Source organism: Equus caballus, chromosome 18 (genome assembly GCF_041296265.1).
Source record: "Equus caballus isolate H_3958 breed thoroughbred chromosome 18, TB-T2T, whole genome shotgun sequence".
Classification (NCBI taxonomy): Eukaryota; Metazoa; Chordata; class Mammalia; order Perissodactyla; family Equidae; genus Equus; species Equus caballus.
In genome coordinates, this window is record NC_091701.1 from 54,468,301 (window position 1) to 54,488,474 (window position 20,174).

The 20,174-nt window shown below is 34.6% G+C and overlaps 1 protein-coding gene across 22 annotated transcripts in view; it reads right to left on the minus strand.

Annotated features, from left to right (window-relative positions):
* Positions 1 to 20,174, minus strand: part of ATF2 (activating transcription factor 2) — a 73,264-nt gene that overhangs the window by 7,385 nt on the left and 45,705 nt on the right. For all 22 annotated transcript variants that reach the window (XM_070241261.1, XM_070241257.1, XM_070241244.1 and 19 more), the window contains 2 exons: positions 12,624 to 12,773; positions 9,935 to 10,141 (listed from right to left, as the gene is read on the minus strand). In XM_070241261.1, the coding sequence (XP_070097362.1) occupies positions 9,935 to 10,141; positions 12,624 to 12,773 (357 nt within the window). The remainder of the gene's footprint in view (positions 1 to 9,934; positions 10,142 to 12,623; positions 12,774 to 20,174) is intronic.

The window sequence follows — 20,174 nt, forward strand, 5'->3', positions numbered from 1 at the left end:
ATGACTGGATAGCATATTTCAAAGTTTTCCCATTACCATTTGCCTTTGGACTGCTTATATATTACAGGTTTCCTGCCAAAGGTTTTTTCATTTTACATACGTTACCTGGTCTTTTGATTATTTGAAAAATTACAAACATCAAGGCAGTCAGGATAAATTTTCACTGACTCTATTTACTTGAAAATGAAAAATTTATCCTGGAAACTCAAGCAAGTTTCTAGAAACTAGGAAAACCTCCATAAGGGAAACCACAATAACCAAAGAATAATGGATACCTAAATGCATTGCAAGACACTGTGTTGGACATGGAAACAATGACAGGAGATGTAATATCTAAATAGCTTTGTTGCCTTTGACCTAGGCAATCTGTATACATCTAAATTTAAATCTGACAAATAAATGGTGATTTGTTCTACCCTTTATTATAGAATGAGCACTTCGGCCTTTGTTTTGGATGCATTAATCTGGTAGATTCTATGTAAAAGGTCCAAATTGAGAGAGTCCAACTAATTCCTTTGAGTCATCCCCAAATATTAAAGACACAAATTAGTGATTATTACCAATACTCAAGAGTTCGAAATAACATGAATTTAATAAATTGCTAACAAAAAAATCTTAATTTACAAACACCTCTACTTATTTGGACTTACTTTAACCTTTACTCAGACTTCATCCATGAACTCAAAATTAAATGAAGAAATACAGCAAACACCTGTATATAAAAGCTCAGGCACTTCATTTTCCAGCCCTCAGTCTCTTAACCAGAAAGCTGAATGTAAAATAATTCAGCAGAATAGGCTCATCAGGCTCCCTTAAGTGACCAATGACAGAAACATAAAAATCAAAAGAATAAAAGTTAAGCAATCTAAAGGTAAGTGTTGGGGCAAACAGTTCCTCACACACTGACACCAACGAATGGCAACGCTGTATTAAAGCACACAGAAACTGACACTCACAGTAACTCTTAACTGTTAATGAAAAGGGTAAACTGTGTTTAAAACGTTGCACTTGAGACAAGAATGGGAGTATAGTGATCAAAATACAAAAAAGAAAATATAAAAGTTTTGCTTTAAAAATAAAGTCTTATCTCGAAAATACATTTCTATGGAATACTGCTGTCATTAGTCTCAATACTGCTAATTATAGCTGTTTATTAATGACACCACTAAAGAGAAACCATATTATGAATAATCCAATATACATTATCCAGAAAAGTTTCTCCCTCTTTCTGCCTCAGTAGCTTGATTTTGAGATTCACTTCTACAAGTTTCTCTCATTAATTTCTGTAATATGAAATAGGGCTAGATATGTATTTTTAGTCAAGAATACACAATCTCTTATAATCTGCTACCTGTGACCACCCTTCACATTAGTCTGAATCTATGAAATAACATATAATCGTTTTGACATATAAGAATAGAAATTTTGTATGGCTAAATACATAATGTTTCTACCTAGAAAAGTTTTCCCCTCCTTTTTGCCTTGCTAATTATTTTACTCATCTTTAAGAGTTAACTTAGTACGGTACAAATCTGCATAGGAAGACAAGTTAGGTGTCCATTTCTGTGGTCTCACAGCCATAAATACAGTCATGAGTCGCTTAATGATGGGGATACTTTCTGAGAGATGCATCCTCAGGCAATCTCGTTGTTTTAAGAACATCAGAGTGTACTTACATAAACCTAGATGGTACAGCATACTACACACCCAGGCTCCATGGTACTAGTCTTACGGGACCACCATCCTATATCCGGTCCATCACTGACAGAAACATCATTATGCCACACATGACTGTATATGTGTGTTGTGTTTACTTGTTTGCCACCTCTGCCAGATTGGGAATTTCTCGAGGGCAAGGATTATCTTGCTCTTTGTATCCCCAAGGCATAGCACACAGCCTGGCGTAGACTGAGTACATGATAATATTTTAGAGAGGATCATGGTAATTCTATGTGCAGGGGGTGAAAAACACCAAAGAAGGTGAAATGAAATAGCTTAAATAATATAAACCTGGTCAGGTCCTAATTTCACTATTTATGCCCAAAAGCTCACCAACATAGCTACACTGTTAATCTTCTGAGTCATGAAATGAAAACTGGCATATTTTACAGCATCATCTCAATTACAGAATTTAAAAACTCAAACTGTCTTCTTTCCTAAATACACTAGACATTCACCATAAACCATATTATGAAATAAATGTATAGGATAATATTCCTGAAAGAAGTTATGACTTGATTATCTAATTGATACAAAACAGTTGATTTAAATAATTCTGAGGATTAACAATTAAAACAATATTCTTATGCACTCAAAATTAAATATATATATATTCAAAATCTCTGTTTAAGGCAGATTTGCAACTGATGAATGGAATATCAATTTCTGTATTTCAAACTTAACAGTTGGTGGTATTATGGCTGTTCATCTAATTGGAATGCCCCGTCCATTAACAAATGAACAAATGTGAAGAAGCCACTAGCTAACAATGGGTAATGACCATTAACGACTGATGAGGTAAGGCATTCGATTCCTGTTACAAAACTTATATTTGTGTTAACTGAATTTTAATCGGAATCACATTCAACAGAGCAAACAACTGAAAAGACCAGGAAGAGAGAAGAAAATTAAAAATAAAAGCTTTTGAACATTTTAATGTAATTTACATTTACCTAAAAGATGTAATACACAAGTATGCTGTTCTTTATCCAAAATTCAAATAATCAAATTTTCCCCTAACAAATTCAAGCTATGCTCAATACAAATTCAGTCCAATCTTTTATATCATCCTGATCTAAAATGTTTTACAACGATAAAAGATTTTCTTAATGATGATCTTGATGCTCAAAAATGATTTCTGATTGAAAAGTTAAATTAATAGTTTGTATTGTTACTATATCCTAACATTCAATTTCTTTAGAGCTGGTACCAGCATTAGACTGGAAGCAGCAAATGGGACGTCATTACTAGCAAGGAATTGGGACTGAGAGAAATAATGCAAAGCAAATGTAGTTGGAGTGCTGACTGGGAATTAGAGTGGGCCAAGCTTTGAAGGAAGTGGATTTAGAGGAGCTAGAGAGCCCTAAGTGTAAGTATATGCTACTGGTCAAGAACAGGTCGAGTAGGGGCTGGCCTGGTGGCGCAGCAATTAAGTTCACATGTTCCGCTTTGGTGGCCCAGGGTTCGCCGGTTCGGATCCCGGGTGTGGACATGGCACCGCTTGGCAAGCAATGCTGCGGTAGGCGTCCCACATAGAAAGTGGAGGAAGATGGGCACAGATGTTAGTTTAGGGCCAGTCTTCCTCAGTAAAAAGAGAAGGACTGGCAGCAGATGTTGGCTCAGGGCTAATCTTCCTCAAAAAAAAAGAACTGGTCAGTAGAGGTTGACAACAGGAGGCTCATGGAGGTAAAGATTATATACAACTGGATTAGGCAGAAGAGGTTAAAGCCCAGCGTTTTTTAAGACATTTATGATAAATGTAGTAAAATTTGACAAATTAATCCAAACATTCAAGAACTACAGTCACATACCCATATGTAAAAAGGAAAGGACTTAAACGATAGGCATGACTATACTAACAACCAGTGGTTGTATAAATCATGACTTTAATTCTGAGATTTTTCTAGGAAGGTCAGAAAACAGGTAGAATCAAAGAGAAAGGCCTACATACATATAATAAGAGGCCTGAAGAGTCTATACAGAGACCTTAGAATGAAAAAAAAAAAGCAGTTAACAGATATATATATAACTTGTATTTATTTGTATATAAGTAATTTGTATTTAAATACATAAAACCAGTTTGCTTAAGCCAAAGTGAATCTGAAGGGGATAAATGTTAAGCCATAAACGGATTTAATACTAAATGAAAAAAGAATTATTTATACCTCTACCATCTACTCTGTGGATTATTTTAGAGTGAACATTAATTGGATTCAGCCTCCAAAGCCCATCTACTATTTGTTAGCATATTTGTAGAATAAGTTAATTATCTTCCTGAGTCATTCTGAAGATGAAATGAAATAAGGGACACGAAAACATTTTGAAAATGTAGAAGTTCCAGTCTAGAATATCTAAGAAATTATTGATTTTTTTTTTTTTGCAAAGTAAAGTGTATTTGGTAAGATAAAGGAGACTCAGAAAAAAATTATTATTCTGGTTTCAAATAAAATGTAAATTGGGGCTGGTTCTGTGGCCTAGTGGTTAAGTTTGCCCCACTCTGCTTCAGCAGTCCGGGGTTGGTTCCTGGGCACAGACCTACACCAATTGTCGGTGGCCATGTTGTGGTGGTGACCCACATACAAAATAGAGGAAGCTGGCACAGATACTAGCTCAGGGCAAATTTTCGTCAGCAAAAAAATAAAATAAAAAAAAAAATAAAATGTAAATTATTTTGGCATTGTCTGTGCCATTGCTCTACTCTATTTGTTTGCCACTCAAAGGTTAATTACATACTAATGAACAATAATATTTTTTTACAGTTTATTTGAAGCAGATCATATTGATAAAATCATGACAGAATAGTCAATTGATCAATCAATCAAAACTTTTCATTGATATTTGGCCATAGATTGATGACCAAGTATAACATAAATTTATAATCTTTTGACGAAATTTCTAGTTCAGCCACTACCCCCAAAATTAAAGAAATAATTTTGGATAGTTTCTTCTTTGGGGAATTTCTCATTGCTAATATTTCATGTTTAGTCTTCACAAAAATCAATGAGTAAGTATCAAGATTCCCACCAGACAGTTCCAAGGGTTGTCATGGATGCAAACCTTACATCTGAGAACAACACAGTTCTTTAATTTATGTCTATAACAATAGAAAAAAAGAGGACAAAGTTCTTAATATTTTGGAAATACTTTGCAAAATGAATGGGAATGACCCTTTTCCTATTCTCATATTTAATTACTTGTTTCATGTCTGTCTCCTCTGCTAGACCTCAAATTCTCTAAGTACAAGGACAATGTCTTTTTCACTGTTATAACCCCTGTGTCTAATAACATGCCCTGCACACAAGAGATGCTTAGTGACAGAATGAATAATAAATAACTAGCATTTGCAGAGTGTAGTTACAACACACTTTTCTGTACCCTCTCTCATTTGATCTTCATAAGAGTGCTTATTCTATGAGTGTGACAGATGGGGAAGTAAAGACTCAGAAAGATTCTTAGTAAAGGCTAGTAAAAAGAAGCACCAGGTCTCAAACTCATAATAAAAAGCATGAAGGAGGCCAGCCCCAAGGCCTAGTGGTTAAGTTCAGCATGCTCTGCTCTGGTGGCCTGGGTTTAGTTCCTAGGTGTGGACCTATGCCACTTGTCGGCAGCCATGCTGTGGCAGCAACCCACCTACAAAATAGAGGAAGACTGACACAATGTTAGCTCAGGGTGAATCTTCCTCAGGGGGAAAAAAAAAGAGGTAAAAGGTGGCATCATTATTTCCCTTTTTCTCCTCTAGAACATACTTAAAAACTCCAGAGCAAAAAAGGAAGACAGTTATATCATAGAATAATATTTTTTTAAGAAATTAAAACAAACAGGTATTATATAGCATCTTCCAACTGTTGCTATTCCTTTCTATTTCAAGTGATAAATAGTGAAATAAAATATTGTTTAGGTACCAGGAATAAAAGATTTGATCCTATTCCTTTAAATCCTATTCCCTAATGGACCAATAAATAAAACCTTTTCCATATCATTAACCTATGAGTGAAAACTCTTTATGTATCCAGCTATCAAGATTGCTTCCATTAATTTATTGAGCTTCCACTCTACATACATTTTGCAATATCTAAATTTTAAAAGCAAAATCCACAACAAAATCTCCAAATTTTATCCGCAGAGTAATTATTAAGGCCCTACTGTTAGCAAAGAGAAGAGTCTACCTTTGTTCATAAAGTTAACATGCTGAAATTGTAAACTGAAAACTAACCTCCAAAATGACTGGAACTGAAAGACAAAGCCATAAAGAGGTTAAAACCATTTCAAGTAAAAGACAACAAAGTCATATATTGCCTTTAAAAATATAGCAGTATCCAATTCTAGATTACCATAAATGTCTATAACACAATTTGAAGAAATTGCTCTTTTAGCAATGATTTTAGAAAGCTAAAATATAATTAAATTCAGTGAGTGGGGCAATAAGGTTGAAAATTAACATTTTCTTTAAGCCTAATATACATTTGGTAAAACTATGAGCAGTCACACCTCAACGCTCGTTAAACCTTTTATTGTATATAATATATAAGTAACCATGGGTCATTACTGCCCACTACACTGATCAGCTAAGCCTGTATGTCACGTGAAGGATTATTAAGGAAATGTAGAACTGATGAATGTTTTCACATAAAGCACAGTTTAATTATTTCTTTGACATTCAATTTTCTTTACAAGTCATCCTGTTCTTCACAGTTAATGGTTTTGCTGTTGGCAGACTGAAAGAAATTTTTTCTTCCTGAATCTACTATAAGCAAGTTAACTCTTCACACTCTGAAAACTAGAACCTGTCACTTACTTTTTAAAAACTGTTTTTATTTTACTTGACAAACTAAACAAAAAATAAAAATCATATATCCACTTGAAACAATAGAGAAAGTCAGAGTGAAGTACTCTTTCTTCCCAAACCATCCATGCTTCCCAAAACACTCTTCACCACTGTTACATCCTGGTACATCAATTCCTAAGATTTTACCTATATTTAGGGATTCATTTCTGTGCCGATTTGCACAGCTACACATTTATCCATTTAACTATAAACCTTTTATTAATGAAAAAGAATTATACTGTACATTTAAGTATGCAACTAACTTTTGAGTAATTTATTGATGTGAAAGTCCCATAATACAGAATTAACCATTTTAATATGAACAATTCAGTGGTGTTTAGTACATTTACAATGTTGTGAAATCACCTTCCTCAATCTAGTTATAAAACACTTCTGTCACTCCAAATAAAACCCCTCACTCATTAACCAGTTCCTCCTTATTTCTTCCTCCCTGCAGTCCCAGCAACCATCAATTTGCATTTTGTCTCTGTGGTTTTATCTGTTCTAGATATTTCATATAAACGGAATCATATAATATGTGACTCTGTGTCTGGCTTCTCTCACTTAACCGTAACATTATGAGGTTCATCCACACTGTAGCATGTACTTTCACGCCTTTTTATCACTGAATAATATTCCACAGTATGTATGTACCATAATTTACCTGTTCATCCATTGATGGACCTTTTCCCTGTTTCCAGCAACTTTTTTTGCCCATAACAATATATTACAGACATTTTCCCAGGTTAATACATACAGATAGACATTTTTTTTTTCCTTTTTGAAGAAATATTTTAAAAATCCCTGGTACATCATTTCACCTATCTCCATATTTTGGTATGCATCTCTAAAACTAAGAATATTTTCTTAACTAACCATGATGCCATCATCACTCAGTTTTTATTAAAAATACATATGTTACTTGTTCTATTTGTAATTTGAGGTATTAACTAAAATTATATTCAACTTTAGAGCTTAATTTAGTGATTTCTTGAATTTGTCTTCTATTTAAAAGTTTCATGTTTTGAAATTGATGTTAGCTGACTTTTACCTAGATGATAAATCTTGCCTTTATTCCTCCAATCAAGAAATTTCTAGCCAGGGGCGGGCCCAGTGGCGCAGCGGTTGGGTATGCATGTTCCGCTTCGGCAGCCTGGGGTTCGCCGGTTTGGATCCCAGGTGCGGACATGGCACCACTTGGCAAGCCATGCTGTGGTAGGAGTCCCACATATAAAGTAGAGGAAGATGGGCACGGATGTTAGCTCAGGGCCAATCTTTCTCAGAAAAAAGAGGAGGATTGGCAGATGTTAGTTCAGGGCTAATCTTCCTCGAAAAAAGAAAAAAAAAAAAAAGAAATTCCTACCCAAATTAGGAAATAGAAAAATGTAACACATTTTACAATAATGACATTTTAACCATAGTTTAATTTGTATGGTGGAAAAAACATAAGGCTAATGAAGTAAAGATTATGTTTATTTTGAATATTGAATTTTCCAAAGTTTTCTGAAATAATAAAGTACTATTGCTATTAATAATGGTGACCAGGGCTTCAGTATAATTAAGCCAACAGCAATATCTCATTAAAAGCTGTTAATATTGTTATAACTTGGGTCAAAGCAGAAAACTGGCCCAACCTAAAGTCTCAGAATACCTTGTAAATGATACCATATATTTACATACCACTTTTTAGTTTTCAAACATTTTTACTTCTTAAAAAAGTCATGATAAGCCAAATTACAAAGGAAAAATACTGATAAATTTATCCTACTAAAATTAAAAATTTATGTATTTAAAAATACTTGCATTCATTCTAATTCAACTGAGTTATGCAATAAGCCAGAGAAGTAGGACCAGCAGGTGTTATCTCTATCCTGTGGGTGAAACAATCAAGGCTAACAAAGAATGATATGTTTACTGTCATACTACTATAAAAGAGCCAAGTCCTTTGGAAGAATGATTTTGTTAGGAACAGAAAAGAAAAAAATAGATACCTAATCACTTTGTTAATGTAATATGAATATTTGAAAATTTAAACAGTAAGAGTTAATATTCTAACAGAGAGACCTGGTAAAGAATAGCCATTTTTATAGTATATAATCTTTTTCATTTTGTTTAAGTGGAAAAAATTCAGAAGTTTTTCCTAAAAAATTATGAAAATAGTTCTTGAATAAGAATTCATTTATCAGCTGATAACTGTATTATAATATTTCTTAACATACCTAAGTATATAAGTATATTTGAAGTCTCTGTGATATGGTAAATCATATTTAAATTAATGATTAAAAATAAGTTGTGCCAGACAATTTATTTGTTCTAAAGCTAACCTGTCAATATTCAAAGCACAACATAGAGTTTTATAAGATATCTGTCTCACATATGAAAAAATTTAAGTTATAAAAATCTACATTAAGTTAAATGCTATGCCTGATGCCAAAAACTGTTTCCTAAGCATTTACAGACATTTATATAGGTGACATCTTTAAAGATGGATTTAGGAAGACAGCAAGTCTCATCATCAATTATGATTATTAACTGGGAATGAATAACTCAGAAAATTGACCAATAACAACTTGAAGATATTAACATCAATCTTACTAGTTGGCGCTCATCAATTGGTAGTTTAGAAGATTTTACTGGAGAATATTCACAACATTAAAAAAACCTAACAAAAACAAAAGGAAGGAAGAAAAAACAGAAAGAAGGAAACAGACTTGGTGCTGCCCGATACCATCATTGGAAATCTCACAAAAGCTTGAATGGGAAGATTTAAAACCTTTATACCCATGAGATTCCTAAGAAATGTATCTAAGGCACATTGGCAGGGCAGTATGAAATGATTTCTACTGCCACTGGCCATATTGTACCTGTTCTCTGGATAATTAGAGTCCTTCAGTTTCCAAAGCTGTCAATGTGGCATCTTTCACGAGCACTATATTCACTTCAAATAAAACAAACAAAACAAAACAAAATTTGTAATTCAAAAAACAAAAGAACTTAAAAACAAAAACTGTTACTGAAGCAACTTTATAGTTGTGATACAAACAAAAAGTAACTAAGTGAAATACCAGTGATATTTTTAATTTTAAGATTCTTTCTTTGAACTTTATATCACAATTTTATAAAGTTTAAGCGAGGTAGTTTAGGTACTTTTGTACTACACAAGTAAACACATATTTAAAATTTCTTCATTCTATGAGTGTTGAAAGTTTTATATTACTTCATCTCAATATTCAAATAGGTTTATAAAACTATGCTTCACTAAAGATTCCATACACACCCAATATTATGTCCTAAAATATCTGGATAGCTAACTAGAAAGAGAGGGAAGAGCCTATTTCACAATTATTAAAAATAAATAAATAAAACAAAATTTACATATATGTACCATACCTGCAGTTGACCATTTAATGAACTCAAGTCTTCTGCTTTCTTCTCTAAAGACTGAACCCAGACTTTCCTTTTTTGTCGGCATCTTGAAGCTGCTGCTCTATTTCGCTCCAGAAACTTCCTCCTTTTTTCATCAGGATCTTCATTAGCTGCTCTTCTTCGACGACCACTTGTATTTTGGGTCTGTGGAGCTGTGTGAGCTGGAGAAGCCTAGAATAAACACAATGGGAGCTTCTTATATTTGTATCTCGTGAAGGCACATAGGCAGTACAGGGTGGCAGAAGGAGAGAACTACTATTTTCTAAGTCAACACTGTATATATCAATATTTTGGGGCAATGTGAAAATCACTCTGTGGTTTAACAAATTCCTTGAAATAAATGAGCATTGCCAAAACAAGATTCTCACTAATTCACTATCATAGTGAACATATTTTTTTAAAGTTTATATAATATTTTCCTTTATACAGAAATAAGAAATTGAAAATGCAATACAAATGATCATGTATATATCATATTTTTCAAGTGTACTTTTCAACAAACACCATATTATTCAATCCTTTGAAAACTAATTATAAGGTATTAAAGTAAAAAATTTAATAACTTACTTAAATTCACTATGGGAAACCATGTTTTCTATGCTATTTTTGAAATAAAAAATAGCATTAATCTGTAAATTTTCTTTAAAAATTGGTTTCTCTAAAATTAAGGAGGGAAAGTATGTACATACTTAGGTAAACTCAGCTTTTCTTCAGTTTTTGAAATTTAGGGTCAGTCGTTTTCTAAGGGTCAGGTTCACGTAATTATCAGTGCTCATTTTTCTGATGGGTCCCACAGGACTCCAGATCTTCACTTTAATTGGTCCCCCCACCCCTCAATGGAATGGCCTGGTTATCTCAGATCAGCCAGAGGCAAAAACCTTCAGCCACTAGTGATACTGTCTAGCGCCTAGGACTAAAGCACAGTAAGTCTCTTCAAGCCTCTCACAAATCCCAAAATTGTGCCACAGAACACCTGAATATGGGAGACAGGAAATGAACCCTCAGAAATAGTGCAAAGGAAACAGTACTTTATGGCCATAGGCACTTGATCCAAAGAAGCAGCCTGAAAACAATATTTTATCTATAATTAATTATATTTTTAAATGGTGTGAACAAAGAAAACTTCTATCTTTTCTTAATATAATAAGCAAAAGTCTTATATATAAGCTCAAGATAAGTTCTGTAGGGAAATCACCAAACTAGTTCTCACTCTAAAAAATACAGTTATCGTTTAATATTTTCCAAATAATTAGCAATAAAAATTGTTATTTCATTTATACTTTAATTGTAATAAAGATCAATTATTAAATTATATTTTCTTTTCTTCATTCTCTTTACTTATTGATAATAGTAGGTTTTTTTCTTTTACTCATTTGGCTGAATAGCAGAGAATAATTTTTTTTAAACTGACAACTCAGTTATTATAGCAAATGCTAAGCACAAGTATTAGAAGCAAAAACTATTACAGTTATTATTTGTATATTTTAACTCCTAATAAGGATTTGAGGCTATTTAGCAGCATACATTCCTCCTTCCATTAATTCACTCATTCCACTTCATTAAAAAAATATAGAACTATTCTGGAAACTAGAGATACAGCAGTGAACAAACAGATAAAGTCCTGGCCGCATGGAGCTTCCATCCAATACAATAAAATATAAAGATAAAAAATTAGATCCAGGGAAACTATAGTTAGTATGAGAAAACAAATTATATTCATTTCTTTTAAATAAACTTTTAAAGATGTAAAAAGCATGCTTAGCCTACAGACCATACACAAAAACAGCCATGGCATTTGGCCTGTGAGCCAGTTTGCTAACCCCTGAGTTATGACATTAGAACACACTCACTCACTTTTTCTCTCTTGGTCCCAAAGTAAGGCTGTTTAGTGGATGATAACCACAATTACATTCCACTTTATCTTAAGTTTTGTAAAGATAAAATACAGTTATCTAAATACCTATGCTTAGGAGGCAATTTAAAATTTCCTGTTTGCATGTGTTTATTTAATTGGAAAGTTTTGCTTTTTAATGCCAATGCTAATATTTTTTAAGTAGAGAAGACAAAAGGTCTAGATAGAGTTCTGAAACATTCAACCGAAATATAGTAATCCTTTACTGCAGAAATATACTGTAGACACAGAAATGTCAATCATCTAACAGGCAGTCACAAACTAGAGACAAGTGCAAAGGGGCTCTAGTGTAACAGCTGCTATAAAGCATATCTACTCCTTTTGTGATGTTTCACAGATTTTAATCCAAGAACCATTTGATTCCTGTTAGTAATGTAATACATATATACATTAGTTGTTGAATACAAAAACAACAAAAATGCTTTATTTAAAAAGTATTGATGGATACTGTGCCATGTCAGACCAACATACGGAGACACCCACAGAAACACTTACATGGTGTCTGAGCAGTAACAACTGCTCGACTATTCATTTTTTAATTATTTTAATTAATTTATTTATATCAAAAAATAGAAATATCAATGCTTTTACACTGAACTACATTTTCCTAAGGCTTTTGAAATAACAGTATGACCAGAAATAATTTTGTTCAAAGTATATGAAGTAGTCATTTAAGTTACACTGTATTTGTTTTTTTAAGGATGATAACAGAGTGTTGAACGATAAAAGCAACACACATACCGGAGTTTCTGTAGTGGATGTGGCTGGCTGTTGTAATGACTGTGGTCGAGATTCCTCTGACTGAGTCCTAACCAATCCACTACTATGACCTTTGACAGCATCACCATTGGTAACTGGAGGATGTTGCTGAGTCAAAGCAGCTTTTAATCTCTGAAATGCAAACATGAATTGAAAAAAAGCTCCCTGATTTCCACCCAAATCCAACTCCCAACATACTCTTTGGTTAACCAAAAAAGATATTTGTTAAGGAATGCATAAATACATTTGGTTTTAAAATTAGTTTTCATTTATCATATTCCATTGCATTCCTAAGATCATTATAAATACCATTAAGACAGACAATAGGACCTTTGGAAAGCTTCCCCGCTTTTGTCGTTTTATCTAGTACTACTAGAGGATTCTATACTTTGTTGTATCTAATCAATTCTGAGAAAAGAGTGAAAAATAAAAATACTGTTGACTGAAAATAACTAGCTTTGCTCAACTAAAATAAGTAACACAAGTTAATTACGTACACTTTCATCTATTTTCTTCCACCCCATCCCTATATCCCATATCCCAATCTTCTCAGGCTCTGCCTAGATCCTTAAACCTAAATCTCTTCTTTTCCAGATTTGGGCCCATACAATCTCTGACTGCAGGTGAAAAGGACCTCAGGGACTCTGAGAGACCTGGGACTATCATTGTTGCTATTGTTCTTAATAACTGAGATGTAGTCCTTGAGCCCCAAATAAAGGGTTTTTTTTTTTTTTTTTTTGGTGAGGAAGATAGGCCCTGAGCTAACATCTACTACCAATCTTCCTCTTTTTGCTTGAGCAAGATTGTCCCTGAACTAACATCTGTGCCAATCTTCCTCTATTTTTTTGTAGGTGGGATGCTGTTACAGCATGGCTTAATGAGCAGTGTGTAGGTCCACATGCAGGATCCAAACCTGTGAACCGCTGGCCGCTGAAGTGGAGTGCGTGAACTTAACCACCATACCACCAGGCTGGCCCACCAAATAAAGTTTTATCATAAAGTTTGATGCAAAGATATGTCTATTACATTTTCCTCAGATCCACATTCAGGTGCATATTTGAGGGAAGGAGGCTAAAATATTGATATGAGGACTGTGTTGCAGTCTATTCAGTCCTCCCCAAACTTCCTAGTAATAAATAACTGCCTGGCTGTTACATGTTAAAAACAGATTCTTGGAAACCTTTACTCTCTTCCTTCCCTGGATATAACAGAAAGGGGTAGGTAAGAGAGAAGAGCTTTTAAGAAAAGTCCTCAAATGTTTCTAGTACAATTGCTTTCATTCACTCCATCTAAGAACAATTTAGAAAATTTTACAACTATTCAAAAATTTGTAATTTCCCTATTTTCATCTATGCATATCTTCTTACAGTCTGTAAGTGATCCACATCCCTTGAAAACTGAAGCATATATGAATAGGTCACCAAAATTTCCACCAAGGCAATGATTATACCTGGACTAGTGTTAGTGGACATTCTCTCTCTACCGCTAATCGTTGTAGATTCTGGGTATGATTTTAAAAACAAAGTAAGTAGTTAAAAAAAGGTTTTATTGAGGTATAAGTTATATACAGTAAAATGACTTTTTAGTGTACAGTTCTATGAGTTTTAACAAGCACATACAGTCATGCAACCACCCCCTACTACCAGGATACAGAATGGTTCTATTTTTTTTTTTTTTTTTAAAGATTTTATTTTTTCCTTTTTCTCCCCAAAGCCCCCCGGTACATAGTTGTATATTCTTTGTTGTGGCTTCTTCTAGTTGTGGCATGTGGGACGCTGCCTCAGCGTGGTTCGACGAGCAGTGTCATGTCCGCGCCCAGGACTCGAACCAACGAAACACTGGGCCGCCTGCAGCGGAGCGCGCGAACTTAACTGCTCGGCCACGGGGCCAGCCCCCAGAATGGTTCTATTATCCCCCAAATTTCCTCATGCTCCTTTCCTATAACACTCTCCTCCCACCCCCAACCCCTGGAAACCATTAATCTGTTTCCTGATCCCAAAAGTTGTGCCTTCTCCAGAATATCATATAAATAGAATCATACAGTGTATATAGCCTTTCGAATCTGGCTTCTTTAGCATAAGGCACTTGCGATCCATTGTGTCATTATCAGTAGTTTATCAATGAGTTTCTAACAGGACAGCATCTCTGTTTTACAGATTAGGAAACCAGAGCTCATTTGCCCAAGGTCACACAGCCATTAAGCTAGTTCAAATCCTGGATGTGAATCTGGATCTCTTTAATTTCGAACTGTACGATTTTTCCCTGGCATCACGTTACATACATTATCCTACCAAAAAACACAAGAAAAGGTCAAGAAAGATAATCTGAGGCTGGATGGCTTAATGATTCAAAAGACAATCATAAAAGATTAGGAATGCCAAGTCTGATACTGCATCTGCTAAGGCCAGGTCACCCCAGGATCAGGTACGTTCTTCCCCTCTTTTTTGGCAGAACAGTTCTTTATGAATTGCAAACAGCACCATAGTATGTAAAGTCCTAGTATCATCACTGATTAGTATACAGAATGTATACTGTATACAGATTAGTATACAGAATGTATACAGCTGAGAAGACACTTTATGTTCAGACTCTACCTCAAAGTAAGTGTGTAACTCTAAACAAATCATTTAATCTCTGAATCTCAGTTTCCTTATCTGTAAAACTGGGAATAATGATAACTTCCTTGTAGGGTTGAGGTAAAGATTAAATATAATATGCAGAACTTCCTAAATCAGAAAAGCATTTTTCAAATGTTAGCTTCCGTATTTCTTCAAAAATAGCAATTGAGGTCTCTATTTTCCTAGCACAGGTATGGAAGTGGGGATGTCAAAGAATCAGGAGAGTTCCTACACTTTTGTATTTTCAAAATGTACTTAGGAAAAACATATACTTAGGGGTCATCCTAAGTGCTGGTTCAGCCTGAGACATTTTATTACGTAAAATATGTTCTCAAGACTATGTCATACACTGCATCTTTCAGAATCCAGATAAGATTCCTAGTTCCTTCCTTTTTTTCTTCTTTCTTTTTTAAACAAGCAGAAATAACCACATTAGTAGCTAAGACACAAGAAACTGAGACACTCCTAACTGACGGGATAACGTGGAAGAGGATGGATTAGAACTAAAGTCAGGTAAGTGACCAAAGCAGTAGTTGGCTGTAATCAGGGAGGAATACTTAAGCTAAATGGTCAAAGAACTGAAAGTAGAAAGACCGGAATTTGAAAGTGTGGGTCATTTAAACAGAACAAAAGAGGAGATTCTGGGGAGGTGGTCTGTCTGCATAATTCTATCTTTTAAAGACAGAATGTGAGATATCAAAATACAACCAACAGTATCCAGTCTGTTAGGTTAGGGCTTTCACTTCTGGATATAAAATGTGCATAAGTAGAAGTATCGGTTGAGATGTGAAGCTTGGTAAATTATGTTTTGGTAAACCATTTTTAAGTCCTTAGGTGAAAAACATCATAGAATGGAAGAGCATTTAAAGTTTTATAGTGAAGAGCTTAACTCTTAGAATTAATGAAATACAGTAACTGCACATAGGGGAGTCTGAAGTACATAAACATCACTCTCTTGAATAATCTTTAGTAGGGCAAGTTACTACCTTATAGAGCACTTAAAAGCAGCATCAGTATTCATTCATTATCCTCTCTTGACTGCCCTAGGGTATACAGTACTCATCCAGTGAGGAAACTCTAATGTGCTCCATGCTGTTACATTGATTACAATGGATCTGACTTGGAAAGTGTGCCACTGGGTACAAAACGTAAGAAAATGATTTTTAAGGGTTAATTAACACTGCTCTGAACTGCAGACTTTTTCTTTTTAAACAGCAATAAAAATACATGTATATTAAAAAAATAGAATGGGTTAGGTGAAAAAAGTTGTCACTAAATATGATTCATATAAATTTTACAATTAATATGAGGATATCTATAATCTACCCGTATATAATTGTTAGAGACATTTTAAAGAAGGACAAATAGTTTGATTCAAAAAATTAACGAAAACATAAAAATATAACGAATATTTACTTTACAATAAAATTTGGAAGCTAGCAGAGATGCTGGAAATCAATTACTAGTCCAATCACCATCTTACAGATGAAGAAACTAAGGCCCAAAGAGTGAAGTTTCTTCCCAAAATCATAGAGTGAGTTAGAGGCAGAGCTAGGAAGAGAAATTCTGTTGACGCCTAATTCACTGACCATATTATAAAGAGTTTTATCAAGCTAGAGTTTTTGTCTAGTATATTAGTAATCAATAAGAGTATCAGACATTGGTGAGCCCATTATTAAAATCAAAATTTCTATCAAGAGAGAAATTTAATGGAAGTGAATAAAGATTGAGTATGCAGAGAAATTACATAAGATTTAAAAGGTCTCGGGGCCGGCCCGGTGGCGCAGAGGTTAAGTTCGCACGTTCTGCTTCTTGGCGGCCTGGGGTTTGCCGGTTCGGATCCCGGGTGCAGACATGGCACTGCTTGGCAAGAGCCATGCTGTGGTAGGCGTCCCACGTATAAAGTAGAGGAAGATGGGCATGGATGTTAGCTCAGAGGCAGTCTTCCCAGCAAAAAGAGGAGGACTGGCAGTAGTTAGCTCAGGGATAATCTTTCTCAAAAAAAAAAAAAAAGTCTATATTCTCCAACATGTACAATAAAACCTAGACATAATTGTAATTTTAAAATAAAGGTATACATTATCTGAAAGAGAAGAAACCTTTGTTTTCTTTATTACTATAAAATCTTTATTACTATATTTCTAAGCAGTCTAATGTTTAGAGTTAATTTTCAGCAATGTAAAATTCAACTACCATCTTGAAAACCTTTTTTCTTAGAGATACAGAATGTGTCAATTAATTAAAGGGTGAATAGTTTGTTGTGTTGACCAATCTGACATACTCATTTTAAGAGGTAATCTGCTAAAAATAATTTGCTATTCAAATTCTATGTTGTATGTTGCACCCTTGAAAACAAATTTCATCACATCTGTCAGAACTTAGTAGGAACAAACTACTCCATCATAGTTCAAAGAAAAAACATAATGTTCTTCAGAAACAATTTATGAAAAAGTCAGATCCATATTTCATATGTGCCACAAAAGCTCATCAGAGTAATAACCCTCCTTCTCCTGGGTGTTATCTTACCATCTGCTGCTCTATTACTTATCTTTATTTTGCAACTAATTAACAGCATAATCTTCTAAATTCAGCAAGTTAATTATCATTATTGTGGTCTTTGCAGCATCATCAGTCCTCATGAAGTCTTGTCTCCCCACCCCCAGAGAACATAGGAAAATGAAGTAGGTTGGAAGAGAGTCTGTTTCTTTGGAGCGGGCTCATTAGGTGTTTGCTGATTAGCTTGGCATGCAGAGGCAGGTCAGAAGAATTCTGCTGAACATGAGGTTCCATGCAGGGCTCAACTAAGTTAATGTAGGTTTCTGAACATTTGCCAAGATGCCCTCTGTCAGCTCTCAGTTGAAACCTCCTGCAGAAAACCTACTGGCTACCCACTGTGTACAAAGCTATTTCTCAGTTTGTCACACAAGTATTAAAGGAATGATTCTGGAGAATACTACTTAAATACTTCACTAAATCTTCTTAAACAAAACTCCTAGATGATTAACATTTTCTTATTCAGAAGAGTTATTTTTTAATGACAAATATTACATAAGAAAATTGTATTATTAGAAGAGCACCACAGATAACAAATATCTATGGTTTATGTTCTTAATGACAAACAGAACCCCTAAACCTATATTTGGTGAGATCTAGTGCAATGTTGTAGAAAATAGTAAGTGCTAGGAATTTGTGATTAGTATTAAAAAGTACTAGATAATACTGTATTTGTGTACCCCCACCTACACTTTTTTTAACCACCTTCTTACTTTTCCAAAGACAAAGTTCTTAAAAAAAACCTTGCTCTGAAGAAATTTCTTCAGCAAAAAGAAGGATCTTATTTCAATATTTATAGTAGATGCAAATACAGCGCATCTTCCTGTAAGGACTGGACATCTGAAAACCAGGCCACTACAAAAGTATCCTTGCAGGGGCCGGCCCAGTGGCTCAGTGGTTAAGTTCGCACGTTCCGCTTCATGGCGGCCCGGGGTTCACCAGTTTGGATCCCGGGTGTGGACATGGCACCACAAGGCAAGCCATGCTGTGGCAGGTGTCCCACATAGAAAGAGGAGGAAGATAGGCACGGATGTTAGCTCAGGGCCAGTCCTCCTCAGCAAAAAGAGGAGGATTGGCAGCAGATGTTAGCTCAGGGCTAATCGTCCTCAAAAAAAAAAATTAAAAAGAAATTTGTAAATAGAAATTTATAGCTTTAAATGCTTATATTAGAAGGCAAAGAGATTTAAATCAATGATTAAGCTTCTACCTTAAGAAACTAAAAAAGATAAGCAAATTAAACCCAATTAAGTAGGAGAAAGGAAATAGTAAAGATAAAAGTAGCAATCAATGATAGTACAAATACACCATTAAGAAAAATAAAGGCAAGCTACAGATTGAGAAAATATTTGTAAGATATATAAATATATAACAAAAAATTTGTAGCTAGTGTGTGTATACACACACACACAAACATATATATAAAGAATTCCTGGGGCCAGACCAGTGGCGCAGTCCTTAAGTGCGCACGTTCCACTTTGGTGGCCCTGGGGTTCGCAGGTTTGGATCCTGGGTGCGGACATGGCACCTCTTGGCATGCCATGCTGTGGCAGGTGTCCCACATATAAAGTAGAGGAAGATGGGCATGGATGTTAGCTCAGGGCCAGTCTTCCTCAGCAAAAAGAGGAGGATTGGCAGCAGTTAGCTCAGGGCTAATCCTCCTCGAAAAAAAAAAAAGAATTCCTACAACATAATAATAAAAGACTAGTAACCCAATTTAAAAAATGGGCAAAAGATACCACAGAAAATGTCTGGCCAAACTGGAAATGCAAATTAAAACCACAAGATACTGCTACGCACTCCTAGAATGTCCATAATGAAAAAGATAGACAAAACCAAATGCGGGTAAAAATGTGGGAACAACTGAAATTCTCATACACTGCTGGTGGGAAAGTAACCTCTGGCAAAAGATCTGGAAGTTTCTTATAAGTTAAATGCATATCTACCCTCTGACTCAGCAATTCTATGCTTTGGTAGACAGACCAAATGGAAATATACGTCTACAAAAAGAGTTATACAAGAATGTGTATAGTAGCTTTATTTACAATAGCTAAACACTGAAAACCATTCAAATGTCCATCAACAGGAGAATGGATAAAGAAATTGTATATGCACACAATGGAATACTACTCAGCAACAAAAAGAAGCAAACTATAATACACTCAACTACCTGGACAAATCTCACAGACATATGCTTAGCTGCACACAAGAGTATATACTGATTCCATTTATATAAAGTTCTAGAACTAACTGCTGATAACAAATATCAGAACATTTGGGGGAGGTGGACTGATTGGGAAGGGAAATAAACTCTCGGGAAAGATGGTAATATTCTATACCATAACAGGGGTGTGAGTTACATGAA